The 27,266-nt window shown below is 48.6% G+C and overlaps 1 protein-coding gene and 1 long non-coding RNA gene across 7 annotated transcripts in view; one reads left to right on the top strand and one right to left on the bottom strand.

Annotated features, from left to right (window-relative positions):
* The window catches only part of LOC143434519 (uncharacterized), a 34,200-nt gene extending 29,014 nt beyond the window's left edge, over window positions 1–5,186 (bottom strand). Inside the window, exon 1 of the long non-coding RNA XR_013104029.1 lies at window positions 4,442–5,186. This is a non-coding gene — a long non-coding RNA (uncharacterized LOC143434519). The remainder of the gene's footprint in view (window positions 1–4,441) is intronic.
* Window positions 5,187–5,467: 281 nt separating this feature from the next.
* Window positions 5,468–26,852, top strand: Krabd3 (KRAB domain containing 3). Of its 6 annotated transcripts, none has more exons than XM_034519208.2 (18): window positions 5,468–5,680; window positions 12,971–13,097; window positions 13,457–13,576; window positions 14,078–14,227; window positions 14,830–14,985; window positions 15,912–16,046; window positions 16,453–16,626; window positions 17,326–17,475; window positions 18,125–18,325; window positions 18,773–18,946; window positions 19,294–19,470; window positions 21,530–21,682; window positions 22,197–22,349; window positions 23,013–23,207; window positions 23,298–23,438; window positions 23,991–24,098; window positions 24,411–24,521; window positions 25,547–26,852. In XM_034519208.2, exons 1-18 carry the CDS (start codon window positions 5,669–5,671, stop codon window positions 26,356–26,358), a joined length of 3,249 nt encoding a protein of 1,082 aa, XP_034375099.1. In that variant the 5' UTR covers window positions 5,468–5,668; the 3' UTR covers window positions 26,359–26,852. The 6 variants fall into 6 exon arrangements, with proteins under 6 accessions (XP_034375099.1, XP_034375100.1, XP_076769495.1 ...); XM_034519209.2 differs by having other exon boundaries at window positions 5,528–5,680; window positions 14,833–14,985; XM_076913380.1 differs by having other exon boundaries at window positions 5,528–5,680; window positions 15,915–16,046.
* The last annotated feature ends 414 nt before the right edge of the window (window positions 26,853–27,266 follow it).

Raw genomic sequence — 27,266 nt, 5'->3', positions numbered from 1 at the left:
GTCCTCCTTTTCAAAGTGAACCATAAATCACAGGTAGATAACTGTGCAGGTTTGCCCAGTTCTGTAGATAAAGAATTATGGGCAATCAACAGTTTAAGCCAGCTCTCGTGGCAGTGCAGGCGCTGCTGCAAGAAAGTGGCTTGACTATTTCAGATGGGGTTCTTTTGAAGTTTTTTAAAGAGGTAGATAGAGTGGCTCCGTGGTATGCTCCTACAGGATCCCTTACCACGCAATCATGGGAAAAGTTAGGAGCTGATTTAGCCGGGGAAAAGGAAGAGGGAAGATTGAGAGCAGGCACGTTACCTATTTTTAAGATGATTCAGGCATGCATAGCGGATGAGAAATGCCAAGGAAAGATTAGAGAAGGACAAAGGGTCCTTACTCAATGTCAGGAGAGCCTATCAGAAGCAGAAAAGGAAGGGAATGCTAGCAGAAGAAAAGGCAATGATAAACAGCCTTTAAGCCCTCCATGTCAGAAAAAGAAGGAGGGGGAGAAAAGAAAAAAGAAAAAAGAAAATGGAGCTGAGAAAATAGCTCAGTCAGAGAAATATAAAAAAATATATCCAGCCTTGTCTGGGGGTTTAGAAAATTAACACTGAATGACTCCGCCTCAGAGGAGACGTCCTCTGAGGAGGGAGAAAACGAGGACGATACTTCGTCCCAGGATGGGTTGGATTCGGATGAACAAACAGAATTAGATGAGGAGGCAGCTCTTTATGAGAAAGAAAGATATCGTCCAGATCCTCCTTATGCACCTGGCAGTTTGCCATCAGCGCAGCTGCTTGTGCGGAAGACAAAACAGAAACAGGCTAGGAGACATGTTATTCCAATAGCCACCTCCTGGATTCCAGAAAAGGAGAGAAGAAGGATTAGAGCAGCCTTTCCGGTCTTTGAAGATCAGAATCAGCAGAGATACCATCAAAGTTTAGACTTGAAACAATTAAAGTCATTGGCAGAATCGGTGCAAACATATGGCATAAATGCCTCTTTTACCCAAGCCTTAATAGAGAGACTTACAGAAAGTGCTATGACGCCTGGGGATTGGTGTAGTACCATCAAGGCAATTGTCCCTACAGGCAAATATTTAGAATGGAAATCTCTTTATCATGATTTGTGTGCTACACAGGCCAGAGATAACATGGCACAAAATCACCCCCAATGGAGCTTTGATATGCTAACTGGCCAGGGGAGCTATTTGTGTTTTCCCACGGGAACAAAAAAATCCGATCTGGGTACCAACAAGATTGACAAGAATAGTGAAGGATGGAGAAAAAGAAAATCCGGATCCAGAGGCTGTGGACATCAATGTTTCTGATATTAATTTTTTAGACTCCCATAAGGAGCAGCCTACCTCTGTGGGCAATAGTGAGAACATGGCCCGTTCCAATGCCTGTACATGCTAATTCGACTAAACTTCCTTTATTCTTATCCACAAGTTGTGCCATGGAAGCACCATGCATCAAAACGCCTAAGTTTGAAACAGAACCATATAATGCCACCTCAATAAAATTAAATACGGCATTATGTTTTACTTTCCAAAATGAGACTATTAGCTCTGGGAAAGGGCCATGTATTAAAATTACAAAAATGACATTGGGATATTGGGAAGATCCACTTGTTGCTAATAAAATTCCCACAGGGATATTAATGAATGCCCTGTCACAAATAAGTACTGGAGCAACTAGTGGAAGTGGAACTGGTGGTAATAATACATCTTCTAATATCACTACCATTATGCTCACTAGCAATGTAACTATACCATTACCTGATAATTCTCCTCTTAATGTGACCGCTAAAAGACAGATACCATGGTGCTATCCATTATTGGATTTTCCTCCGACATTTACAGCATGTCAACCACCAGAATTACAGAAATTTAAACTATCGGAGGGTTTCTATTTTAATCAAAAGTTAAAAAGATTTAAAACAAATAACACTCACTCTGGCCCTGGGAGTGAGTGGCCATTTTTTGAATGGATAATTATGAATGATGCTGAGGCATCTACTAGTATATCAGCTTTTGCTAATCTACAAGGAAGCTTCCATACATCTAATAATGTCAGTGGTACACGATTGGAGACCACTCAAAGTAATAAAACAAAGATCAGTTTATCTAATTTGAAGATTAATCAACAATATTCTAATTATATGCTCAAGCACCATATTTTTTCCTTATATGTGATGAAGAGTTGTTTGAAAACAGCTCAATAATTAATTGCCATAGTCCTAATATTACATGTTACTTAACAGAATGTTGGAATGGAAATAACCGGACAGCAATTGTGGTGAATATTCCCACATTTGTACCAGTACCTGTTGAAGCTGACCCCAAAGATTTTCCTATCGTACAATTATTGAGACAAAAAAGAGATTTTGGCATTACAGCAGCTATAATCACTGCCATTACTGTTTCTGCTGCAGCTGCAGTGACTGCAGGTATTGCCATGGCCAATCAAGTGCAAACAGCCTCAGTTATTAGTCATATTACTGAAAAGGCATCCGATGCACTTGAGACAGTGAAAAGAACTGATGCTCATTTGGCTTCAGGGGTCTTACTGGTCAATCAGCGCATTGACTTATTACAACAACAATTACAAGCGCTTGGAGATGTCCTACAACTTTCTTGTGTGGCTTCCACACATTCCCTATGTATAACCCCCTTACTTTTTGATAATTCTTCCCTTGTTAACAGTTCTATTATTTCAGAATATCTGAAGGGGAATTGGACCCAGGAGTTGGAGTTTCTTCAAGAAGAATTACAGTTGAAGATATTAGACCTCAAAAATACAAGCCTTGACATAATCAGTTTTAAAGACTTTGCCTCTTGGCTTTTTTCTGCATTTTCCTTCTTTAAGGAGTGGGTGGGGGTAGGTTTGTTTGGTTGTATGCTACTTGGAGGGACATTGATCTTACTCTGGTTGTTTTGTAAAATGAAAACTCAACAACAACGTGATAAAATAGTTATTGCTCAGGCATTTTTGGCCATTGAGACTGGAGCATCCCCTCAAGCTTGGTTAAATATGCTAAAGTGCTGAGATGCTGTTCCGTTTATGCATGCTTGTGGGCACAGGATCCCATTGCACCAAGCTGTAGACGGGACAGCCTTTTGATGCCTCCCAGGGCTCGGGTTCCCATTGCACGGGACTAAGGCACAAAAGGTCTCTAGTCACTTTATGCTATTTATAAAGAAGGGGGAGATGTTAGGAGCCATGCTGCGTTTGCTGAAGTAGCTATACGCTTGCCATTAGAAGATGGCGCTGGCTTCCTGTTCCTGGTTCTTCTTGGCCTTGGTGTCTGCAGCTGTGCGCACGAGTAGGCGCGAATTTTCCCCGCTGATAGTACTATCAGTGGATATGTAAATGAGACCCCAGTCTATAAGCCAATGAGGACAGATCATGTCTCTTTGATAGTATATAAGTCAGTACATTCTGGGGCTTGGGGTCCTTCCTTTGTTCTCCATCTTGCATCCTTCTAACTAAAAGAGCTGTAACAATAAAAGACGCTGTCAGAAGAATCTTGAGTGTGACGTGCTCCTTATCGGCGAGGTAGAGTGTCGCAAGGTTTTATTTAATGTATTCCATTTTTATTCCATCCCTTGAGCTCATGTGAAGTTGTTGAGATCAAACTAGAGTTACTTACATTAAACTGATAGAATCGCTATATCAACTGCTGACAGAAAATGTCAAAAAGCCCTGGTGGTAAGGGTAGGGGGTTCCTCACACATATTTGCTGATAACCAGAATGATCACAAAAAGCTGCCAAGACCACAACCTTGCACAAATGCCATAACAACCTTACAAGGAGAAAGCACTTCTACAAGGATGCCCACCCTGCAAGTGCCTGCCCAGAGTTGAACTAACAACACCTTTGTTACTGACCTGTATAGCCAAGGACTATCATTTCAAAACAACTCTGCAACCTTGCTCATTTTAGAATGCCAACACTCAGGATGCAGAGGCTGGTGGATTCAAGGCCAGACTGATCTACAAAGCAAGTCCACAGAAGCCAGGGCTGGCTACACTGAGAAACCCTGTCTCGAGAAAACAAAACATAACAAAATTCTTTCCCTTCCCTGAACACAACCATTGTTTGTCATGGTACCATATCCCAGACTACAACCCTTGTCATCTAGAGTAAAAAATTTTAACATAGAGATTATAAGGGCTGGCGTAGATGCAAAATAGTCAAAAGGGTAATGAATGGGCAGCTGTTTTTTCCATAACTTTAACAACTGGCCATTCAGCAAGTTTGATGGTGCAAGCTCTTCTTAGCAACAGATAGCCCACATCTTCAAATCCTGCACCAAGCCCAGACAGGAGGAGGACACTTAAAATAGCATCAAGACACTTCACATACTTTAAATTGTCTTTTTTAAAAAAGATTTTGAGAGGATTTTGTGGCTTAGGGATCATGGATCCCTGGCTTGAGGCCTAGGACTTACCCTGAGTTGCTACTGGAGATGAGATTGAACTTTCAGTTTGCCTTTTCCATGTTCTGGTCCTTGGAGTGTGAAGGAGGAAATTCACTCAGCTGGCTGGGCAGTAATAATTAGTGGTCTCTGCTCAATCATGCATTCTGGCATGTCAGGATACAAACCCAATGCAGTCCACGTATGCCAGAGTCACTAAAACTCTATACTGGGATAACGAGGAGAGAAATCCTCGTTCCTCGGAATATCGCAGATGAGAGGACTTTCCTGCAGACATTTTTAGGAGTGGAGAGCAAAAAAGAACAAGTCCTGAGTAGGGTAACTTTAGCTGTGGCTCCAAGCACCTGTTTCAAAGAGTGGTTGAAACTCCACAAACTTCTTTTTGAGTTTTCCCTATATATAATGAACGAAGGGAATGGTGAGGGCTCCAGGAAGGAAAATGAGCCTCAAAGTGCAGCCTGAGGACTATGTCTATGTCTGCACCAGCACAAATGAATCCAGGGATGGTGGAGCCCACACTTAGTCCATACATCATACATATATTTAAGCCTAGCGTTTGTCAGGAACTACTGGAGCCGCCACTATCAGTGGGTGAGACCAGCAAACAAATAGTCACATAAAATATAGAGATGCAGATCTGTGTGGCAGATCTGTGCCCTGGCCCTCAGCCACTCAGGGTCCGGTTTACGTGACTGCGGCGTATGGGAGAAACTGGTCCCTTCTTATCCACGCATCCCAATCTGGCACCTATACAGGACGCTCTCAGAAAGCGCCGGATGCTGAAGGAAATGCAACAGTGGATAAATGGCTACTTGGATGAACGGTTGTTTGCACCTGAGCATGCGCAGCCGCAAGCTTGACAGGATGTAGCTAATGCCAGGCGGATCTCTGAACCTGAGGAGCTAGAGGTGTGAGGGACGGAGCAGTAAAGGAGAACCCCCGCCACACCCCCTGGAACCACGCCTCAGCCACGGCGCCCTCTGGGAAGTGTAGTCTGCGCTTGCGTTGTTATCGCTGTGAGGCTGGGGGCTGCGGGCGGAAGCGGGACCACACCTCCCGGGATGCGAAGCGCTGGGCCGACCCAAAGGAGCCAACTCTGCGGCGAGTCCCCCGGCCCCGCTTCCTGTCGTGCAGAACTGGGCCGCTGTCCCCGAGGGTCTCGAGGGTCTCGGTGCAGCCTCCAGCCTGAGCCGCACCGGAAGCTGGGTGGGCCAGGGAGTCGGGAAGCTGAGTTCCGCCATGGCGCTCCAGGTAAGACGAGCCGTTGCGGACCGACGGACGCCTCGGTCGAGCTTCTCCGTGCAGCGCGGTCCCCGGGGTAACAGGCCCCGGAGGAGCCGTCACCGCTGACTTTGAGCTCGGGTGAGCCCATCAAGGTCGGCCAGTGCCCAAGATTCCCTGGCCAGAAGTCTAGGACTCTCCCCGTCTTCCTGGACACACGGACCTGGAGCTTTTTTTCTACCTGGGGAACTCATTCCTTTGGCTTTTCAGTACAAGATGTCGAGAGAGGATGTGCACGATCGAAGCCTCAGCGGGTCTTGGGGGAATAACTAAATCTGACGTCTATTTTTGTTAAGATACGGAATCCCGGTGAGTTAGGCCGAAAAAGTGGGGAGAAAGAAAGCAGATCGAAGTTAATGCTGGTAAAATATGTCGATCCTAGAGCTGAAGAAGAGCCCCATCAACTGTTGTGGCCTAGGTACAGTTTGGGCAGGGTCGTAGGTTGTGAAGATGCCAGGGCAGTTGCTGCACTGCCTTCTGGGTAGACACTCAGAGTCAGGTGTGCAAGAGCTTTGGCCAGACTTAGGCAGCTGTGTTGAGGTCGTGGCTGGACATCACTAATACCCCACAAGAATCTCAGGAGAAATGGTAGCCAGGTAAATTGGATATTGTATGGCCTTCTAGCATCATCTTTAGTTTTGGCTGACAGGTAGCCCAAGGACATTCTTGCTCAGATACGCCCACTGGCCCCATCCTAGAGTCTACTTATTTGGGTTTTCTGTTCTGTAGATGAGGGAATTGAACCACGGATCTCAGACCTGTCGTTCAAGTAAGAATATCCACATACTCTGTGACTGCATAAGACGATGGTCAGACACGGTCTCTGGGAGTACAGGGTCGCAGTCTGAGGGAGAGGGGCAGGGGAGGTCTGAGATCTTTGTTTTCAGTGTGACAGGGGTGACAGAATCGCAGGGGTGTGTGCACAGTCTGCAGGTGGAGACAGTGAGTGGGAGCATTGTACAAGGTCTGACCCTGGTAGCTTGAGGCATACTGGGGCAGTGGGGCTAAGCTGACATAAGACTGAGTGCTGAAACTGCAATTTCATATAGAACTGACACATTAAAAGCAGTTACTTAGGAGACCCATCATGGCAGTTTTGAGCAAGGAGATTGATCATCTACAGTGGTCCTAGTTAGTCCTGGAAGGTTTTCTTCTGATGATTGAACAGAGGTCTGGATGGCAAGCCAGTGGTAGCTGGCTGAAGTTAGTCTCCCCATCCACTCTGTCTCTTCCCCTCCTTTCCCACTCCCTGTCCTTCACACACACACACACACACACACACACACACACACACACACTCTCTCTTCCTTTGCTTTTTATATTTTATTTATATTTTTGGAGACAGTCTCATATGGCAGAAGATGACCTTGACCTGATCCTCCTACAGTCACCTGAATCATAGGCATGTATTACCATATCTGGCTCTGTGTGCCACTGGGACTTCATTCCAGTGCATGCCAGGCAAGCACTGTACTGTATGACCAGCACCCCCAGTTCCACTTCTTCCATTTGGGAAGGCTCTGCAGGGAGCAGCTCCACTCACAGCAAGTTCCCATCCACAGCAGAGCAAAGCACTTTCAGTGCGGATTGCCTTCTGAGGCTAGGTTGGAGGGAGGCCTGGAAAATAGCACATGCAAAGGCCTAAAGGAGCCAGATATATTTAGCCTTGAGATAAAGAGCCACATAGGCTGCCCCCCAAAGTCAGGAATGGTGTGTAGAGCCTGAGGTGGCAAGCAGTGCTCTGTAAATGGGTATTAGGCAGATAGACTTGGCTATAGTGACACTAGTCACAACACTTGATGGGCCCCAGTGTTTATTCTAGATTTATTCTAGCCTATAGTAATTAATATTGTCTGTACAGTACCCTATGAACTAGAACATGATCCACTATTACAGATGAGTTTGCTAACACTCAGATGGGGCAGCCATTTGGCTGAAGTCCCATGAGTAATATGTTGTCATCCCGTGCACCTTAGGTTAGGCTGTGGTTCTCAAGAGGACTGACTTACACTAGGCAGACTCACAAAAGCCTAACAAAAATGCTGTGGTTTGACAGTATCCTCCGAATTTCACCTTTCAAGCTTAATTCCTAGTGTCATATGTTTATGTTTTGTTGGGACGTCATTGGAGTTAATGGGTGATTGAGGGAGTAGCCTTGTCTAAGAGGCCTGTATGGCTGGCTTGCTTGCTTGCTTTGTTTCTCCATCAAACTATCTTGTACTATATGATGTAGCAGGGAGGCCCTCAACCAACATGGCCCCTTGACCTTGGATTTCCCAGCATCTGCAACTGTAAGGAGTCAATTTATTTTCTTTATGATCACCCTATCTCAGGTGTTCTGTTAACAGTTGTAGAAACACAGAGAGGAAGGAAAGCAGGTGCTTACTTCTAGTGAAAAGTGAAGCTGACAAACTGAAAGTGCATGGAGATACAGCTGTTGAAACATCTGGCCACTTCTTTGTATTTGTATATTAAAGTGACCTAGGGCAGGTCACTTATAAAGAACAGATCTGGCTGGATGTGGCTGGATGTGGCAGTGCACACCATTAATCCCAGCACTTGGGAGGCAGAGGCAGCTGAATCTCTTGTGAGTTTAAAGCCAGCCTGACCTACATGGTAAGTTCCAGGACAGCCAGGGCTACAATGTGAGGCTGCCTCTCAAAAAGCAAACAATAACAAACCAATTTTTTTTTTTCTCTTTCACAATTCTAGCTGCTGAAAAATGTAAAGTGTAGGTCAAGGAATTGGCATCTGGCAAGGGTTGCCTTAATGTGTGGGTTAGCTACTTTTCTGGTGGTTCTGACCAAATATCCAGCAGAAACACCTAAGAGAGGCTAGGTTTACTTTGGCTCATGCTTTCAGGGGGTTCAGTCATGGTCACTTGACCCCTGTCCTTGGGCAGAACATCGTGGCAGCACAGTGTGTCTTCTCTAAGTCTTGATGCTTGGGAGATAGGGGGTTTGACATGAAGGAACCAGGAGTACTACACCCCAAAGGGCCTACCTCCAGTGATATATTAGGTCCACTTTGTAGTTTCTGTAACCTAAAATCGTTCAGCAGACAGGGAACAAGCTTTTAAAACATGAGCTTGTGGGCACTGGGAGACTCTTCACATTCAGCCAATAGCACTGTCATCCCATGGTGGAAGGCAGGAGGACAGAAGAACAGAGTAAGAGAGGAAGAAGAGGCTAACCCCATCTTTTTATCAGGAAATTACTTCCCCCAGATAATGGCCTCAATCTAGGTAGACATAGCCTAATCACGCTCACCTAGAGTGGACCCTGCATGGGAAGCTACGTGCAGATGGAGAGCTGTCTCGTAAGCACACAGGTGCTGGACAAGCTTGACAGCTGGCAGTGTGGAGCTTTGGTAGCCTGAGCCATGCTGCTATGTAGGAAGAGTTCTGCTATGTAGGCCAGAATACAGGTCATGTGGCCAAGGCCAGGGATCCACAAGCAAGGCCTTCCCTTTTGCTGAATTCACTCTGTAAACTCATGCTATTCTGTGTGAGCACACTTCCTTCTGGCAGGGTCTGAAACAGTTGACCAGTTCCAGTTCTTCAGGTTACAGGCTCCATTGGGTCAGGTCTCTCTGTTGCCATGGCTTGGCCACCCTTTCCAGTGATTCCCTTAGCCATCACAGTGAGAAGGCAGGGGCTTCTCTTGTTTTGATTTTATGACCCCTTCTTGATGGTGAAACTTCTTGGACCCCTGTAATTGTCTGCTTAGTGCATGAGATGGTGAATGTCTATGCATCATGATTTATATGGCTCTAAAGGACATGAGTGTTCATCACGACAGCATCTGCACATGTTTAAAGTGTGGGAGCAAAGCGTGCAGATTTGGTCTGCAAGAGACACACATATGCCCATGTAGACCCTGAGCCTGTTGTGACAGACCTGGGAGTCTGCACTCAGCAGCAGCTTCCCACTTGCCAGCCTCCATGGTGCCCAGGCATTGGCTGCTAGGATACCAGAAGGGAAAGGGGGAGCAGGGCTGCACCAGGAGGGACCAGAGATCAGAGCTGTAGCAGAGATGCCAAAGGAGAGGTTAAAAAGTAATGGCTAGAAGAATACATAGGGGGAGGGTGTAAGACGGCCAAGTGTAATGGGGTCCTGTGGTGAGGCCCCCCCAAAAGCATCTGAGATTTAGAGACACCCATGAGGATTCAGGCTCAGCCGGTAGTTAGCTCCATAGCTGTGTCCATGACAGTAGAAAGACATCTGACAAATCCAGCAATCAACAGAGGCACTGATTTTGGGGTGACGTTAGAGGACATTTGAAGGCAAGTTCCCAGAGTCCTCTAGTGCAGTCACCAGGAAGCACTTAGCTCCCCCAGCATGATGTTGAATGACCCATGTAGAATGTCATCCACTGTGGGAATCTTGGCAAACTCTAGACTCAAGATTGTTGTTAACAACAGGTCACTCCGTCTGCTAGCACTTGACCCAGTTGCAGACACCTAGAAAAAGGTGTGTGTTCAGTACAAACTATATCATACAGATTAGCCTCTGTAGCTGGTCTTTGTTACTTTGTGGGTTCTTTTTCCCACCCTTTATCCCCCTCCTGTTTTACTCCCTATCACTAGATAGGAGAGAAAGGATAGCGTGGAGACAGAGACCTCTGAACCTAACTTCTTTCCTTTTGTTTCTTCTTTTACCCTGCTACCAACAAACTGCAACCAACCCCCCTGAACGACCGCCAACTCCACCTATCAAGGCTCTAGCATTTGTGTACCGACTGAAAATTCCCAGAATTCCAGATGTCACACAATCTCAGAAACTATCTGCAGCTGGCAGAACCACGCCTCTGCTAAAGCACAAGGCAAATCACAGTCAGCTGCTGTGGCGCTGACTGGGATTAAAACAAAAATATTGTCTTAGAATATTTCTATGTTTTTTTTTTTTAAATAGAGACCAAAATTCCAGAATTCTCACTACAAGCCTCTTTGTTAACTTCTAATTGGTTAGGTAGAAACTCTTTTGAGATGCACATTCCCAGGTGTCTGCCTGAGGCCACTTGGTGCTAAATATTTTGAAGGGCAGCAGTGCCATGCCTGCCCTGTTGGTTCTTTAGTACAGAACCTAAGGTTGCCCACATTTTATGTGCTAGAAGGCCAACAATAAATGCAAAATGGCTCCCTGCTATAAGTCTGTGGAGTAACTGAGATGTTCCTGAGGGATAGTGGCTATAGTGGGCCAGAGCCACGAGTTAAGCCTGGGGAAAACGTCTGTTGGGTTGTCTGGCAGGCCATAGAGACAGTTGGGAATGCACAGTGAGCCAAGAAGCAAAGGACACTGCCTCTGATCCTTTCAGGACTTCCGGATGTCAGCAGTCACTGGAGATGCTGTCCCTGGCCAGATGTGTGACTGGGGTCTAACTACTTTAGAATGTCAGGGCTCTGGGTGTTATGAGTCTGTATATGCACTTTGGTAGCTGTCAGCTGTCAGGAATGGCAGGCAGAGAGATGGCAGGGAGTGGATGACAAGGCTGTCAGTTTGTAGCAGAGATAGTTTTTAAAATCAGTGGCATAAATGCATGAAATAGGCAGTAGAGTCTCCTCTGCTTTTATTAGAAGTGTTGCCATTTTCTTTACAATTCCTTCCTGCAACTCATGCTTGTTTCTAACCTAGATGGATTCTTTCCTTAATTTACATTCTGTTTGTGTTATTTGCATGGTTAATTTCTGCCATAATTGAAGCTCATGCCTATCAGATGTTGGTCATTGTCTGAGTTTTCATGGCTGTTTGAATGATGACTTTTAAAGTAAGAGCTGTTGCTTTTATCTTACAAAGCCACAGGAAGCAGGAGGCGAGCATAGTAGCTAAGGTGTGGAGTGTGGATGTAAAGAAGTGTTTCCTGAAGCGCCGGGTTTCTGGGCTTTTTCTGAGCAGGTCCCTGAGGACCACACTACATGCTAAGTGGCAGTAGTGGGAGGGGTGGGGTAGGGAGCATGGCAAGGTGGAGCCACTAGACTGCAGCCTAGAAGGGCTTTGTGGACATCCCCTCTGCTGCGGCGTGCTTCTGCTGGTGGTGGGTGTCACAGCTCTCCACAGTGGAATTGGCCAAGGCTGTACCAGGGTCTGTGGAGAGTGGAAGCCTTGAAGGGCAGATGGGACTGGGAAAGTGAAGGTGGGTTCTGCCCAGCAGCTAGGATCCTGGACCCACACAGGAGTTGAGGTCAGGGCCCCTAAGCATAGGTCAGGCCTATGAGTGCCTGGCTCACCTCCTACCTGGCTAGCAGGTGGAAAAGAGTCAGTCATCTCGGGATCTTCAAGGCTTCCTGAGATCTTTGTTGCTGCGCCTCCCCCTGCTTTTTGATGGTGTTTAATTTCTGGCATAAATTATGCCATCCCTGCTGAAGAGCATTAAGTGGGATTTTTTTCTTTGCTATGTGGGTTGATTAGCCATAGTCCAGAAATCTGAGATGGAAAATGCTCCAAAGGGCAAAGCTTTTGAGCACTGTAATGCCACGTGTGGAGAAGGTCCATCTGAGCTCCTATAAATGCTTGTAGTCAAAACAGGGCATACTAAAAACACTGTAAAAGTTACCATCAGCTGGGCTGGAGAGATGGCTCAGCGGTTAAGAGCACCGACTGCTCTTCCAGAGGTCCTGAGTTCAATTCCCAGCAACCACATAGTGGCTCACAACCATCTGTAATGGGATCAGATGCCGGCTTCCAGTGTGTCTGATGACAGCTACAGTGTACTTATATAAAAATTTAAAAAAAAAAAAAAAAAAAGTTACCATCAGCTAGGTAAATACAAAAGAACATACTTGCTTTGACTTGAGTGTCACCTCTAAAATGACTCATTATGTACATGACAACACTCAAAAGCAAATATTCAAAACCCCAGGAATTTGGGAAAAGAATACTATACGTTGGTAACAAGCTGGTTTTATTAGCTGATGTCACAACACCACAGTGCTAGAGTTCCAGGTCCTTGGACATTCACTTATTAACTGACACAGTGACATGTAGGGCTTCCTGTATACTTAGGAATGCAGTTTCATCTTCCCAAGATACATCTGTAGTGACCTTGTTTGTAAACAGTTGCTGGGAGCACATCTTCCTGGGTACCCCGCCGACTCCAGCACTGCCCCAGAACTGCTGCTCCAGGGCCGGGCCCACCCATTTCTGCACTGCCTGTTCCCATTGTCTGCCAAGAGACCCATGTGGCTCACTGACTTCTAAGGGACAGTTTGGGTGGGCCTTGTTAGCATGGTTGCAGCCAACCCCCCCAGAGACTATACCCACAGGTGCCCATCAGCTTCAAGGACTTGGCCGTGCGGTTCTCTGAAGAGGAGTGGCGGCTCCTGCAGGAGGGGCAACGGGAATTCTACAGAGACGTGATGCGGGAAAACTACGAGACGTTGGTGTCTGTGGGTGAGGTCCTGAGGCCTCCAGAATGTGGGCTGCAGGGACAGAAGAGGGTGACTGGTCTTAAGTCTGGGACCCTAGGCTCCTCCAGGCCTTGGTTTTCTCATCTGTGAATTGAGGCGTCTTAGGGGAGTGTTGGGAGCTTGAGGCTGCCCAGGGCCACACTTTCCTGTTACTTTGCTTGTTTCTGTGAGCTAGAGTGGGGGTCTGGGTATAAGGCTTAGGGGGATATGGTCTCTTGATTTGATGACTACACAAACGTATATGGAAAGCTATACATAGATAAATAGGCATCTGGGTCATCACGTGACTGTGGGAGGGTAAAAGTCACTCCGTTCCCAGTGTAACTGCTCCTCTTTCCCCAGGGACCGCTGAGCTGCTTCCTCTCTCTGCTTTCCTGTCACCTGCAGAGGCCGGAGGAGCCACAGCAGGAGAGAGCCACCAAGATAAGGGACAAAAGCCCCCTTTGGAGCATAGTTCCCAGGGTAGGCCATCCCAGTAGACTTTGAGCACTTCCTCCTAATCATGGCTTTCGGCCCCTTGGTTGTGCCCCTGGACTGACACTTTGACTTCAGCTAGCTCAGTCCAGGACTTCTTGAGTCTTGCCCTTACTCCTCTGGGTTGGAGACTCATGTGGTCTATTCCATGGAGAAATGTTCAGAATAAAACCTGAGGTCATGTCAGGGAGATCCTCTGTCTTGGGTCCCACTCACCACTACCCAGAGCCAGCTTGCAGTTTAAACAGTGAGGTGGCACACAGGGCCCAGGTAAGGGAGGGAAGGTAGAAGACCAGATGGGGCCACAGGGACCTTCAGTATGACCCTTGATAGAAAGGAGACAGGAGGAGCTACTGGGAACTACTAGGCACAGAACCCTCCTGAGTCCAGCACCCCCTTCTCTGAACCGCTTGCTGTTTTTGTCTGTGACTGAGAGGGTTCTCTGAGGAGCTAGGTGACTGAGCACAGGGTTCACACACCTCTCCACAGGAGAACAGTCTCAGCAGAGCCTACACCTCACCGCATTAGTGCAGCTGGTGAAGGAGATTCCAGAGTTCTTGTTTGGAGAAGTGAAGGGTACTGAGGACTACTCTGAGAGTGGGAGCACCAGTCTGGATGGGGAGCAAACAAGCCCTGAGGGTAAGTCAACAAGCTGCAAGAGTAACCTCACTATTGTCACAGTGTTGTGCATAGTTGCCTTCCAGCTCTGCTCTTGACGTCCTCACTGTGTGCTCATCCTGTCAGCTTCTGGGACCTATTGGGTACAGGAACCGCTCCAGCCTTTTCTTGGTGTTCCTGTGTGGTCCCTCCCTGTTGCTTTGCACTTTGTATGGTGGTAAGCAGTGTGTCTGTCCCTATTAAGCAGACGGAGACCGTGAGAGAGGCTGAGCTTTGTCCTGACAACCAGTGGGGCCTAGGTCCTGTTGCCAGCCTTTGCTCAGCCTACTTCACACACTGCTCTTTCCCTGTCTACTTGACGAGCTCAGCCTCTCTCGCTCTGGAACATGTCCCTCTCCTATTGCAGCCCTCTTTAGTTAACACTGGATGACAGAGGAAGAGAGCAGAGGTACAGAGTGGCTTTATACCCTGTGCTTTGTGCTTTACCAGGACCTGGCCAAGACCATGCATCTTAAAGTTTCAGAGCTTAGCATTGTCAGTGTGGCCCCTGGTGGTCGTTAGTGGAACATAACAGCGGTAATGTAGGACACTTACCAGTTGGCATCTTCTCCATCTCCCAACAGTAGCTGTGGTTGTGGAAGCTTGCCCTCCCCAAGGCCTGCTCAATTCTCTTCCGGAGAGCCCTGCAAGCCACCCCAGCCTGGCCACCACACCCACAGGCAGCTCAACTTCCAGTGGCCCTCCTGGAGACTGGGCACAAGGAAGCCCCTTACCTACTAGTGAGTCTGACCTAATGTGTACAGGGACACTCAGCGTTGTAAAGGCCTAGCCCTGGAAACTGGCCTTAGACCCTGTACCCTTTTCAGTTTCTCTGCCTCAGCTTGCTCTATAGCTAACCGGAAACAACGGTCTCTAAGTAGTGAGAAAATGCACTTGGCCTCTGGTCTACAGACCAGGTGATACAATGCTTAGTTCCAGATGGCCTGTCGCCCATGTTGATCACTGAGGACTGTATATGCACACAGGGAGCTCTGAGCAGTTCCTAATGTACAGGCCCTGCAGGCAATTAGCCTATGGGCACCTGGTCAGATTTGTAGCCTGTCTCGGCAAAGCTAACAGCAGGAAAGCAATGCTGGTTACTGGAGTTTCTCTGGGGTCTCATTTTGTCTTTCAAAATTCTTCGAAATTGTACTTGTCTGAATGGTTTGGGTTTTTTTATTTTTGGTTGTGAGCCTAGCCTTTGATGGCTGAGACACTTCTCCAGTCCTGTTTTGGTATTTTAATTTAGACTTAAGGGAATGAAGATTAAAAGGGACATTCCAAAAAATGTACTCCAATTGGCTTTGTTCCCTGTGCCATCTGTCTTACAAGAATCACATAGGAATCAGGAGTACAAGCCTGACTTGTGGTGTAGCTGTCGGCTTCGTTGGCTGGGCCAGATTCACAAGCTGGGGTCCGAGAAAGGGTCTGGAAGGATTTGTCATAAAGCAGTCTCAATATTTACAGTAGACCAGAAGGAGATAGGAAGCAGCCTCCAGCCGTCCTTGATCAAATCGTCCAAAGACGGCCCCTGCCCGAGGCTGATGTTTAGGGTTTGGGTGACTCTCAAAGGGTTGGAGGGTGAGCGTGACCTATTCTCTAGGTAAACAGATCTGGGGAGACCCCAGGTCTGAGTCCCCCCTAACATGACCTTTGTGTTTTGCAGTAGGAACTGATGATAAACCACTGTCCATAGAGAAGGAAGGTGTAGGAGCCTTGGGAGAGACCTCTATTCATTCCACTCAGAGCCTGGGCCAGAGCAAGAGTTACCTAAGACAGGATAGAGGCAGCATGGGAACAGGTAAAAGGTTGGCTTTCCTGAGGTGGAGCAGCCTAGAGCTGAGCGGAGTCAGTGAAGGTCATTTCACTCACCCAACTGAACTCCATGACATCCCTATAAACCAGTGGTTCTCAACCTTTCTAATGTGACCCTTTAAATAATTCCTCATGTTGTGGTGACCCCAATCATAAAATTATTTTCTTGCTACTTTATAACTAATTTTGCTGTTGTTACACATTGTAATGTAAATATCTGATATGCTAGTCCCAAGGGGGTTGCAACCCACAGGTTGAGAACTGATGCTATAAGATAAGCCTTGTGTATTTGAATGGGTGATTTGCAGCTGCCCGTAGATGGTGAAGATGGCTGAGGGTCTCATGCTGCCTGTCAGGACTATGCTGACCTTAGCTGCCTTGTACATGCATAGGATCTCTTCCTGAGAACAGTCCATTGCAAGGCCTCATCAACTGTCTGAAGGAGATCCTTGTGCCCAGGCCCCAGCACCGGGGGACAGCCCCGGACTTGCCACCGTCTCTCCCTGGCTTGAGTGTGCTGAAGCAGACCAGAGCTGAGGTAGAGGCTGGGAGCCTGCCCTGCTCAGGTGAGTCCCTGGGTACCTGGCCTGCCCATGCCAAGGTCTCCAAAGTCCCACAAGGTTCAGCTTGCCATTCATAGCTATTCCTATGTTCTCTGCTGTCTCCCTTGATGTGACCACGGTGGGTGCTCCTGTGTCCCTCCCATGATGTGACCACAGTGGGTGCTCCCGTGTCCCTACAGTCAAGTAGCTGAAGCCTTTCAAGGATAGCAGCAGCAAGCTTGGTCCTGTTTTCCTGACTCTCCTCTGTTCCTTCTACTGTGGGACTGAGGAGAGCTCAGTGCTCAGAAGTCGCTTCCGTTGACTTGAATGAGTATCAGTGGACCCTCAGGTCTGCCCGAGATTTTCCTCAAAAGACTGCCAAACTTTGAGCCTTGGTCTTGCATTTGTAGAGGAGAGCTGTTCTATCCCCTGGCTTCGGGTGAACTTAACTACAAAATTACTCTCCTGTATGAAAGTTACATGTGTCTGTCAAGGCCTGATATGCCTTGAAGCTAAGCTGTACTCAGAGCTGTGAAGCTGCCAGCCCACTCCTTCAGCCTCCACCCTGAGTGATAGCTGTCCCTAGGTGCTGCCCACCTGCAAAGTCTACAGGTCCTAGTTTCTGTCCCTGTAAAGCTCAAAAGGCACCCTAGGACAGTCCTTGTCTGTCTGTCAGGGACTGAGGATACTGAACTTAAGTGAGACATATGCCTTTTCCCTTAGTGAAGACAGAGGCAGCATCCGGGGATTGTCCCCTTCAGGGCCTGCTGAACTGTCTGAAGGAGATCCCCAAAGCCCCAGACCGGCGTCCCAGCCCCTCAGGAGCATCAGACTTGCAGCTGCAGGAGGATGCAGGGAAACGGCATTCTGGAGGTAAAAGCTATGCACTGGGTTAGTGGTGGGAGCTACATGTGATGTGTTTAGTTTCCCTGCTCTGAGTGCAGCTGTCACAACACAATCTGATGCTCTGTATCAGCACATTAGGTAGAGGACCTAGTGTTGGGTTTCATCACTGTACAGAGAGCAGAACAGTTAGAGAACCTTAGTCAATGCTTCATAATCTTCCAAACTTGCCCTTGTTATAGGAGGTAGAAGTACTAGAGCTTTTTAGAAGGGATACTGGGGAGATAGAGGAGATAGAGAGATGAGCTAGAGGACAAGTTGGAGCTCAGTAGAGTGTAATTGTAAGTGGGATTCCTCAGAACACAGTCTCGAGAGCGAGCGAGGAGAGGACGGGTTAGAGCCAAGCCTGCTGCATGAGAAGCAAACGCTGGCTTGTTGCTGACCAGGGAGTGATTTATTTTTAAAATCTCTTAGAAAGCTCTAGTGCACCCAGGGGTGGGAGAGGTGTAACTCGGATCTGTGCTTGGGATTGAAAAGTGATCATACCCAGAGCTAGTGACTGTCATGGGGGCAGAGGAGCCTTGAAAGTCCCTCCTAACCCTATAAAGAGGAGCCTCTCAGGACTTAAGGTAAGTCCAAGCCTGAAATCAAGGCTCCCCAGCAGTCCCCTCTCCCACAGAGATGAGATGCCTCCAGACTCCTCCTCTCCGTCCTAGTCATGGAGCTGGCAGTGTGCTTACCACAGTGAAGGTAGAAGATGGCTGGGCCCAGAGTCCCCCAGTACCAGCATCCTGCCAGCTTAGCAGGCAAGGCTACGGCTCCTATTCCACTGGAGACAACAGAGAGGTCCGTGTGCCCCGCTGGGGCCCCATGACTCTAGGTAAGTTCTGGGCTATCTACCCACATATTCCAGTGGGAATGAGTTCCAAAGCCCACAGGAAAGTACCTGTTTCTCTTTTAGCCGAGGAGCCTTTCCCTGCCTCTCCTCCTAAACTGTTACACCATAGTCCATGTTCTTAATCCACGCCCATGTGCAGGCAGCCCTCTGGTTTCAGGACCTTCCTTTTGCAGTGAGGTTCTGACTACAAAAGGTAGCCACTGCATTTGCAGGCTGTCCCACCCTTCTCTTCAGAATTGGGGTCAGCTTCATGCCTTCTTTAGAAGTAGAAAACACATCCAGAGTTCCTCGCTGGAGGATTTCCTGCTTAGCAGGTCCCTGGAGCCTACTATAGAAGTAGACTGTGGGCCAGCCAAGGGCCAAGCTGGGATCTGACAAGCAGGCCAGAGCCCAACAGGAGAAGTTGATAAGGTGGCCTCTCTTGTCCAGCCAGCAGGGCCTCAAGCTCACCCCTAGAAGCTCTGGAGGCCTGTCTGAAGGGCATTCCTCCAGGTGGGTCATCACCTCTTCGGTCACTAGCCATCTCATGGTCCAGAAGTCCCCAGCCAGGAGATGCTGGGTCTCAGAGGTTTGAGCTACAACAACAAGGATCTCACAGTGAAGGTACTTGGACCTGGGTTGACAGTTACTCCTGTGCGCACAGGAGGGAATGCTGGTCATCCCCTCTAGGCCTCCTCAAGTATATATCCTTCTTTCCTAACCTGCTTCATGCCTTCCCCCAAATAGCCATCCAGGTTTGGTGAGAACCAAATTCTACCCACCCACTTTCCCTGCTCTGAGAACTTCTCCTTATTGCCAAGAGTATTTGGGGGTAGACTTTTCATCAGTGCCATGGGAAACCCCAGAAGGGAAGGGGGTCTCTGTGCTGGGTCTCCTGCTGCCATATACTCTAAGGCCCAAGGATTTCTCCTGTGGGCTCTGACTTGACCCAATTGTACTTCTCTCTGCAGAAGCTACAAGGGAGCCACTTGTGCCTCTGAGCTTGCAGGGCTACATGAGAGAAGGACCTGGAATTCAACCCTGTGGCTCCCAGGGAACCCCTACCAGCTTCTCCTCAGCCAGCAGCAGTGATGGGGATCTGGATTTCAGGAGCCCCAGGGGCAGCCAGGGGCAACGGCTTGGGAAAGGTGAGCTGGTCCAGCGGAGATTGTAGTCCTCTAGGAAGCAGTACAAGGTGCTTGCCCACTGTTGTCTCTGCTCCAGCACTAAAAGAAGAGCTAGAGAGTCCAAAGCAGAAGCAGACCCAGGACTTGTCTTGGCAGAGTGAGGTGGTCTTGGCTTAGAGAGGATAGGACAGTGATGACCCTGTGTCCTTAATTTCTCTTTTAGTAAATGCTACCCTATTCCGGACAAAAAGAAGTGTCTATAATACTAACTGACCTCCAACTTAGGGGAAATAGAGTGAGAACCACAGAAGACCACCTTCAGAGTTGTACTGAGTGTCATGTGGCTCCCTGGGCCCTGCCAAAGAAAGTCAGTCTTGGGAACTTTGGGGTCGTAAGGAGCTCTCTCAGCATCTCCCTTTGTCTTTCCTTTTGGAACAATCATGTCTGCCTTGTCCTGTGCTGGATACCCATCTGCCCTGGCCTCATCCCTTGTTAGTGGGGAGACATCTGCCTCAGTGACATGGTACCAGCAGCTTAAAGAGTGACTCATTTTACTTTACCCTGATGAGTTAGTTAAACAAGTCTACCAGGGCTTTCTTCAGGCATTATGGATGACTGTGGAAGGCTACATCAAGCCCACACCTACCAAGCTCCTAATTTCTGTGGCTCTAAGTCAACAGCAGAGTCAGCTTAAGCTTAGCTTGCAGTACCACCCAGCTGTTAAAGCAGCAGAGCTGGTACCGAAGACAAGGACAAAACCAGCTGAGTAAGTCACGTGTTTATGTGTGTCCTATTCTTGCCCTGATCAAAGATTTGCTGGTTTTGCCAAACACTGCTTAATCGGGGCAGGGTGGCTTCCTTTGCTTCTGTCTGGCACTTACGTAGAAGAACTTAGTAACATTTTGCTGCAAGTCCAGGAGACTGCTTTTATTATGGAGCCTGCTTTTCTCTTTTCCTGAGTCCTATTGAGGCAACTCCTCCCCACCCCTCTTCCCTGCCCCTCACCCCCAGTAAACAACTCAAATGTTCTTCAACTTTCAGCCTCCCCAGCCCCTGTGTGTGTATCGTGGCATGTATACATGGTAGATCATGGCATGTATACATGGTAGATCATGGCATGTATACATGGTAGATCATGGCATGTATACATGGTAGATCATGGCATGTATACATGGTAGATCATGGCATGTATACATGGTAGATCATGGCATGTATACATGGTAGATCATGGCATGTATACATGGTAGATCATGGCATGTATACATGGTAGATCATGGCATGTATACATGGTAGATCATGGCATGTATACATGGTAGAAGACAACTTGCAGGAGTCAGTTGTAAATTTTCCAACACCATATGGTTCTGGAGATCAAACTCAGGCGTGGCACCAAGCACCTTTGTCTGCTGTGGCTTTTACTTCTAAGCTGTGCTATGCTACATCAGTTCCACATGACAGTCTCTTGCTTATAACCTCTGCCCAGGTCCAGAGCAGACAGGAGGTGCCTCACGGAGGAATGTGGCCAGTGCTGTCTGTTAACCTTATCCCTCTAGAATCTCACATAATCTAGTTCATGTTGTTTGCATAAGACTGTATGACTAGGAGTGCTGCCTGCAATGTGTCTGAAACCTGTGGAGAATTAGACTTCCTGTAACCTGATGTCCACTGAGAGGCAAGAAGTCCTGCAGCTTGTCCTCCTCGGAAGGGTAAAAGAAACCTTGTACACATTTGATTATTAGGGTATTCTGAATGACAAGAGGCAGCATCTCCCCTCGCCGTGGTGACAAACTGTTGTACTGAGGGAGCCTAAAGCCTACACCTGAGACTAGACTCCTTCATTCCAGCCCCCAAGGCAGACCTCTATGTTGGCTTTCTCCCGAGCAGCCTGAGCATGGGCTACCCCAAAGCCAGGGATGACAAGTGTTTGGTTCATGTCTCCATCTGGGACCCTGAACTACCAGAACATGTCCTATATTCTGTGTCTCCTTCATCTGCTCTAATCAGGGCAAAAGAGACAGTCTCCAGGGATTCACAGAGCCCTCGCTACCAATCATAGACTGTTGATGTTTGTCCTTCACAGGCTATCCACCAGGAAACTCTCCACTCCAAGGTCTGGAGAACTGCCTGAGAGAGATCCCTATTCCCAGGCCACAGGCTGCCTGGCCTTGCTCCTCAACTGTAAACAGGGGGTTGAAGAGAACAGAGCCCAGGACCTGGACTGGAGACAGAGAAGGTAACAAAATGGTATTTGTGGATACTTGAGAGAAGAGCAGTCCTCCCTATCCTGCACTGGCTTTGGCAGCGGTGTGGCAGCCCTCAGATCTCAGCTGGGCTGAGAGGATGCTCTGAAACAGGCTTGGGCAGAGCGCTAAGGGCAGACAGTCAGATAGATAGTCACTTCCCGACACATGCAGACTCACTGATAAATGAGCCATAGGCAGAGTGCAGAGCCCAGGGCGTGGAGGCCCAGCGCCACTGTCTGCTGCTGCGCTGAGCCAGAGCTTTGCTGACCAAGTTTCTGGCATGGCTGTATCATGCCCTGTTGTCTGGGCACTGAGTTGTATACCTCCTGAGATTCCATATGGCTTTGATGGGAGTAAAGAGGTTTGGGTTGGTGCAGCGACCAAGCAGGGTCATTCCCACACCTGAAACTTGTGTGCCGAAAGCCTGGAGGTGGCAGAAATTTTCTCCATTCTGTGGAAGTATGAGGTGCCATAGGACCATCGGGACTCTACTTATTAAAACAGGACTGAGAGGTGAGGTCTCTGAGCCACCGCACCTCAGACAGCGACCTGGTGAAGTACCCAGCAGGAGTCTGCACCGAGGCAGTCCACAGACCTGTACTCCCACCTGCCACCAAGTGACCACCAGGCCAGGAGCATGGCAATGGCCACAAGAGGGTGAGCTCTCTGTCCAGGACATGTGGCATGGTTTCCCTACAGTTAGTTTCTGTCAAGCCAATAGCCTTCCTTCTCTCTGTTTTTCTATTTCTGTCCTACCTTCTTCCCTTGCATGGAATATAGAAGTGGACAGAAAGAGTAGGTCTACCTGTGGGCGGGCGGCCTCTGCAGTGGAGATGCTGCTGACACTGAGAGGTACACCTATTGTTAACTGTAGATGGCTCTAGCAGGACCATGCTAGTTAGTCTTTGCAGTGGGTAGAAGGGTGACCCTTAGCTCATCAGTGGCCCTCAGGAAACTGCAAACTCCTGCATGGTGCTGGGTAGAGGGTCTGCTAAGAAGTGGGTTGGCAGCCTACTACCCAGTAGGAAGGACTGCTAAGCTTGCAAGACTCAGGACCTAACAGAAACCTGATCAAGAGTAGTTTTTCCTGATCACAAGTTCCAGATCTTCCAAGAACTTCCAGAAAGTTCCGAAGCTCACTTAGCCAGGAACATGGCTAGCTTCTGGCTTTGCTTCTCTGCCTATGACCAGGAAGTAAGTTATTCAGGATCCGTGGGAGCACAGATAGGGTGTGGCAGAGCAGAAAAAGACAAATGCCAGGTGCCTGGCTACCCAGACTGGTGCTGTCAGGTACTAGTCAGTGAATTCTCCTTTGTTTAGAGACAGCCACCATGCCCTCACCTCTGCACCGCCTGGAGAACTCTCTGAGGGGGATCTTGCCCGTGAAGCCCTTGCGTTTCACCTGCGTGACTGGTCCTGGCCCCAGTCCCAGCCCTTGCTCCAGCTCCAGCTTCAGCAGCTCTGATGGAGAAGACCTGAGACCGGAGCCTGCATTTTGGCAGTCACCCCTCCAGCGTGAGTCTGCTAGCATAGGGGTGGGAGTGGCAGTAGGATGCCCTCTGGGGTACCTGTCAGTACTCTGATGCTAGCTTACTTATGACACAGAGAAAGACCACCTTCCCTCCTGTAAGGACCCTGTTCGTCTGTGCCCTGTCTCTGGAACATCTCCAAGAGTCAACAACAATAGCTGTCTTGCTGAAAACCCTGAGAGAGCAGTGCCCAGGGACTGCAGTAGCCTCAGTGCAGGTGAGCCTGAAGTCTCCCTGGATGGCAACCACATGTCTGTAGTGGGCCAAGGGTCTAGACTTCAATCTCTGAGTTCCAATGTCATTTTGCTGGCTTTCATTAAAATGTTCCCCAGTTTTTTATGCTTTAGAGCCTGTAAAGCTAAGCCAGACAGAAGGTGAGCCCCTGAGCCAAGAACTGTGTTCTGTTAGGGAGATCTTGGTAAACCACTGAATGATATGTATATTATATATATATTATTTATATTATATATATATTATGTGTGTCTATTAATATATGCACACATGCATATGTGTACATACATATACACCATATAGTTAGTATCCAATAGTATTTTTAAAACTTGAAAATTTTAACAAAAGAAATATCAAACGTGACTTTTTTCATTGGTAAAGCACTTATCTCACCCTGGTTCTGATCCCTAACATCACATACATAGTGAGAATAGAACTTTTGAAATTGGCCCAGAAGTATAGAAATGACAGCTAGTATTACCAGCCACTTTACTCTCCACCTGAGCTGCAACCTGTGCCCCGGACTTTGTTTCTACAGGAAGAGCAGAAGAGAAGCCCCACCCACCCAAAAGAGAAGCGGGTGCAGAGCGCACATGCCAGCCTGGCCCTGTCAGCAGCACCGAAAGAAAAGGAGGAGGAAAAGGAGGTAGGGACCAGGGAGCCATCTTCAGAGGCTGCTCCACCCGCAGGCTCTGCAGGACTCAGGAGGAGCCACCTTCCTCATGTTTCCCTGTAAGACACTGAGGATTTAGTACGAAATGACATTGGGTCCCCACTGTCACAGCGAGCCACCCCATCAGTGTCAGGCTCCCCAGCATCTTGCGTCTGAAGGTGAAGATTTTTCATTGAGGGAGGGTAGGAGTGGCGGTTGTGGCTCATCGGAACATTCCTGTGTTGGAATCCCTGTGTGGTGACACAACACTACTGTCCTAATGCCAAGTGTTGTGTGCTTCTGCAGAGGCAGCTGGGCACCCAGGGCCTGCCCCTCAGCTAGAGGAAAGGCCTGAGCCCAAGGGGACCGAAGACTCCAGGGACCTAGAGCCTGGACATAGACAGCCCAGGACCACAGGTGAGCTGGTGGCTTTCCCAGCGTTTGCTGGACTTTAGTGGCCTCTGGGAGAATCAGAACCAGGTCCCGTCATAAGGAAGTAAGCGTGCTCCGAGTCCTCCTTTGCGTCATGGTTAGGAAAGTCTTAGGTTGAAGGCACTCAGGACATGGTTCACGTTACTTCAGGGTTTTCATAAAGGTGCACAGGCTCACCTTTTAGAGGCATTGAGAAGCATCTGGAGTCAAGGTTGGGGTTTGAAGGAACTGAACCTCCACACAGTTACTGACCCCACTAACATCCTGCACAGCACCCAGGCTTCACATTACACATTGCTCCAGGGACCCACAGTGATAACCAGCAGGGTGATGTCCCCGTGTCCTGAGCTGTGCTGGGAAGGCCTCACAGGTGTGCAGGACTCAAGTGTCTGTGCCACATACCACTGTTGCCTCATACCTGTGCTGTACCTTCCATGCCTCTGAGCTTTGGCTCCTTCAAGAGTGCTAGGTTTTGTTGAGAGCCCTGGCTGCCCTTCGATGAAGCATCAGACCACATTCTCATTTTGTTTTGTGGTGTTTGTTAATTTTTGTTTGAGACAAGGTTTCACCTAGTAACCCAGGCCACCTGGAACACGTGATCCTCCTGCCTCAGTTTCAGATCCTTGCTTTAATTTAAAAACTTGATGAGACAAGATGTGAGTCCTTGGGCCATTGCCTGTCCTTCACTATCTGTAGCCCTAACGGTACTGAAAAGACAAGGGCGGGTCTAACTGGGCTTCAGCAGACAGCAGATCCCTCTTCCATTCTGGGCCAAGTGGGTGAAGAATGTCAGGGGCCTTGGCCGGCACCATGTTGCCTGGGGTGAGACCCACTCCAAGGTATGTGGGACTGAAGAATTAGACCATTTTGGATAAAAAAGGAACCTAAGATTAAATTCTCTGGAAACCAGGCCTTATGGGGCAGAATGCAGAATTCACTAAAGAGGTCTCTGGGGCTAGAGAAAAGATCTTAACATCTAAACACTCTTACTCCCCTTCCTCTGGTTTTAGCCAGGACCCAAGGGAAGTTGCTTTCTGGGGACCCTCCGGAGCCACCTAGCAAGTCTCCCCCTCCCACAACTGTCTTGTCAAAATGGTCACCCACTTCTCTTCAGCCACCATGCCCCTGTGGCAGAGCCTTGCAGCAGGAGCTGCATAACCTTGGCACTGCCCTCACGGACAAGCTAGAGCAGCTTGCAGCAGCAGTGGCAGGCCTGACTCAGGAAGTTGCAACCATGAGGACCCAGATGGATCAGTTGGGAAGGCGCCCACGGAACCTTGGACCAAAAGGTCAGGGTTCCTGGCGATTGACCCTCCCCCAAAGACCTCGCTGGGTCAACAGACTGAACCACAGACATCTACCCTACTGGAGACAGAAGGGCCCCACCAGGCCCAGACCAAAGATCCTGCGGACACAGGCAGAAGGCTGCAAGACTGGTGATTGCCCAGGACTCTCTAGAGGGAAGGGCAGTTTGGTGCCTCAGCTGCCTCCAGAAGCTTCCTTGGTAGAATCTTCCAGGCCCACCTGTAGTTCATCTCAGCAGATCTTCTCTACACCTGGCGGCCACACTGTGCTGACTGCACACCCCCCTCTGGAACACACTGGATGCCACCAGAATCCCCTTTCCCCTTCAGTGCCTACTGCCTTGGTCCCCCTTGTGGTCTCACCTGCAACCAGTGCAGACACAGAACCTCAGGTTGCTAGAATGGCAACAATCAGCATTCCAAACCAGCCCAAGGAACCTGACAGCCTGCTAGGGGAAGCCCTCAGCAAAGACCTCTGGGAAGGTGACCACAGGGATCCAAGGTGGGGGGCCCATTAACTTTGCTGTTTGTCTGCTCAGCCTTGCTGGGGATTCTGGGTGGCAGGGATGTCCTCGTGGGACAAAAGCTGTCTGCTTTCCAGGGGTTGCATCTTTCTTCTTACCTGTTCAACCAGCCCTCTCATTACTGCTGCAGGTCTGGCTCTTTGCCCATGCTGTGCCAGGCCTCCATGGTGTCTGCACAGAGCCACCATAGAAGCATTCCTCAGCCGTACCTCTGGCTTCTTGGCTCGGGTTCAGTAGGTTGCTCTTCCTCCTTGGCAGAGCCATCTAGGTTCCAGGTGGGTGTCCTGCATACCACATGTGCACAGAGCCAGCCGCAGAGGGCACCACAAGGGCAGCTTAACGGGCTCCTGATCCCAAGAACACTAAAAGGCTAGCCTTTGTCTAGAGTGAATACTTCACAGATCTCATTTAGGGAGAGCCTGGTCTATAGTCTAAGCTGAATTTACCCACATGGATTCTAAAATTAAATATATTAGTTGCTAAGTAAAGACCACTGGCTTCTATGGAAGGGTGCTCAGAGGGGACAGCTCCGTCATGGTCGCCTGGATTGTCACCAGTACATTGGGAACTAGGCTGGGTGTCCCCTCTTCTATACACACACCTCACAAGAACTGAGCACGTGTAATACAGGTGGGGACAGAATGGATGCCACGGGGCCTCTAGGGAGAGTACTGCACATGTGTCAGTCTCCTAGGCTGTGTACAAAGTGTCACAGACTTAGCCAGTCTGAGCAGTTTAAATCAGGGGTCCCAAATCTCGGTCCTGCCAGGCTTGGTTCTGCAGGGGACACTTGGCTCTGTTGAGGGCTATTTTCATGCTCACATGGCATCTTCTATGAGTCTTTTCTCCAAATGCCCCTCATACCAGGACACAGGATGTTTTAAATGACACCCATTCTCATT

This window comes from Arvicanthis niloticus, chromosome 15 (assembly GCF_011762505.2).
Source record: "Arvicanthis niloticus isolate mArvNil1 chromosome 15, mArvNil1.pat.X, whole genome shotgun sequence".
NCBI classification, from domain to species: domain Eukaryota; kingdom Metazoa; phylum Chordata; class Mammalia; order Rodentia; family Muridae; genus Arvicanthis; species Arvicanthis niloticus.
The sequence above is the reverse complement of the archived record's forward strand: the minus strand, read 5'-3'. Positions and strand labels throughout refer to the sequence as shown.

Excerpts from the sequence above, each read along its gene's own strand:
- Krabd3 (XM_034519208.2), top strand. Across the intron at positions 13,577-14,077 it reads TTTGGAGCATAGTTCCCAGG|GAGAACAGTCTCAGCAGAGC; the intron begins GTAGGCCATCCC and ends ACCTCTCCACAG. Across the intron at positions 16,627-17,325 it reads TGGGAGCCTGCCCTGCTCAG|TGAAGACAGAGGCAGCATCC; the intron begins GTGAGTCCCTGG and ends CTTTTCCCTTAG.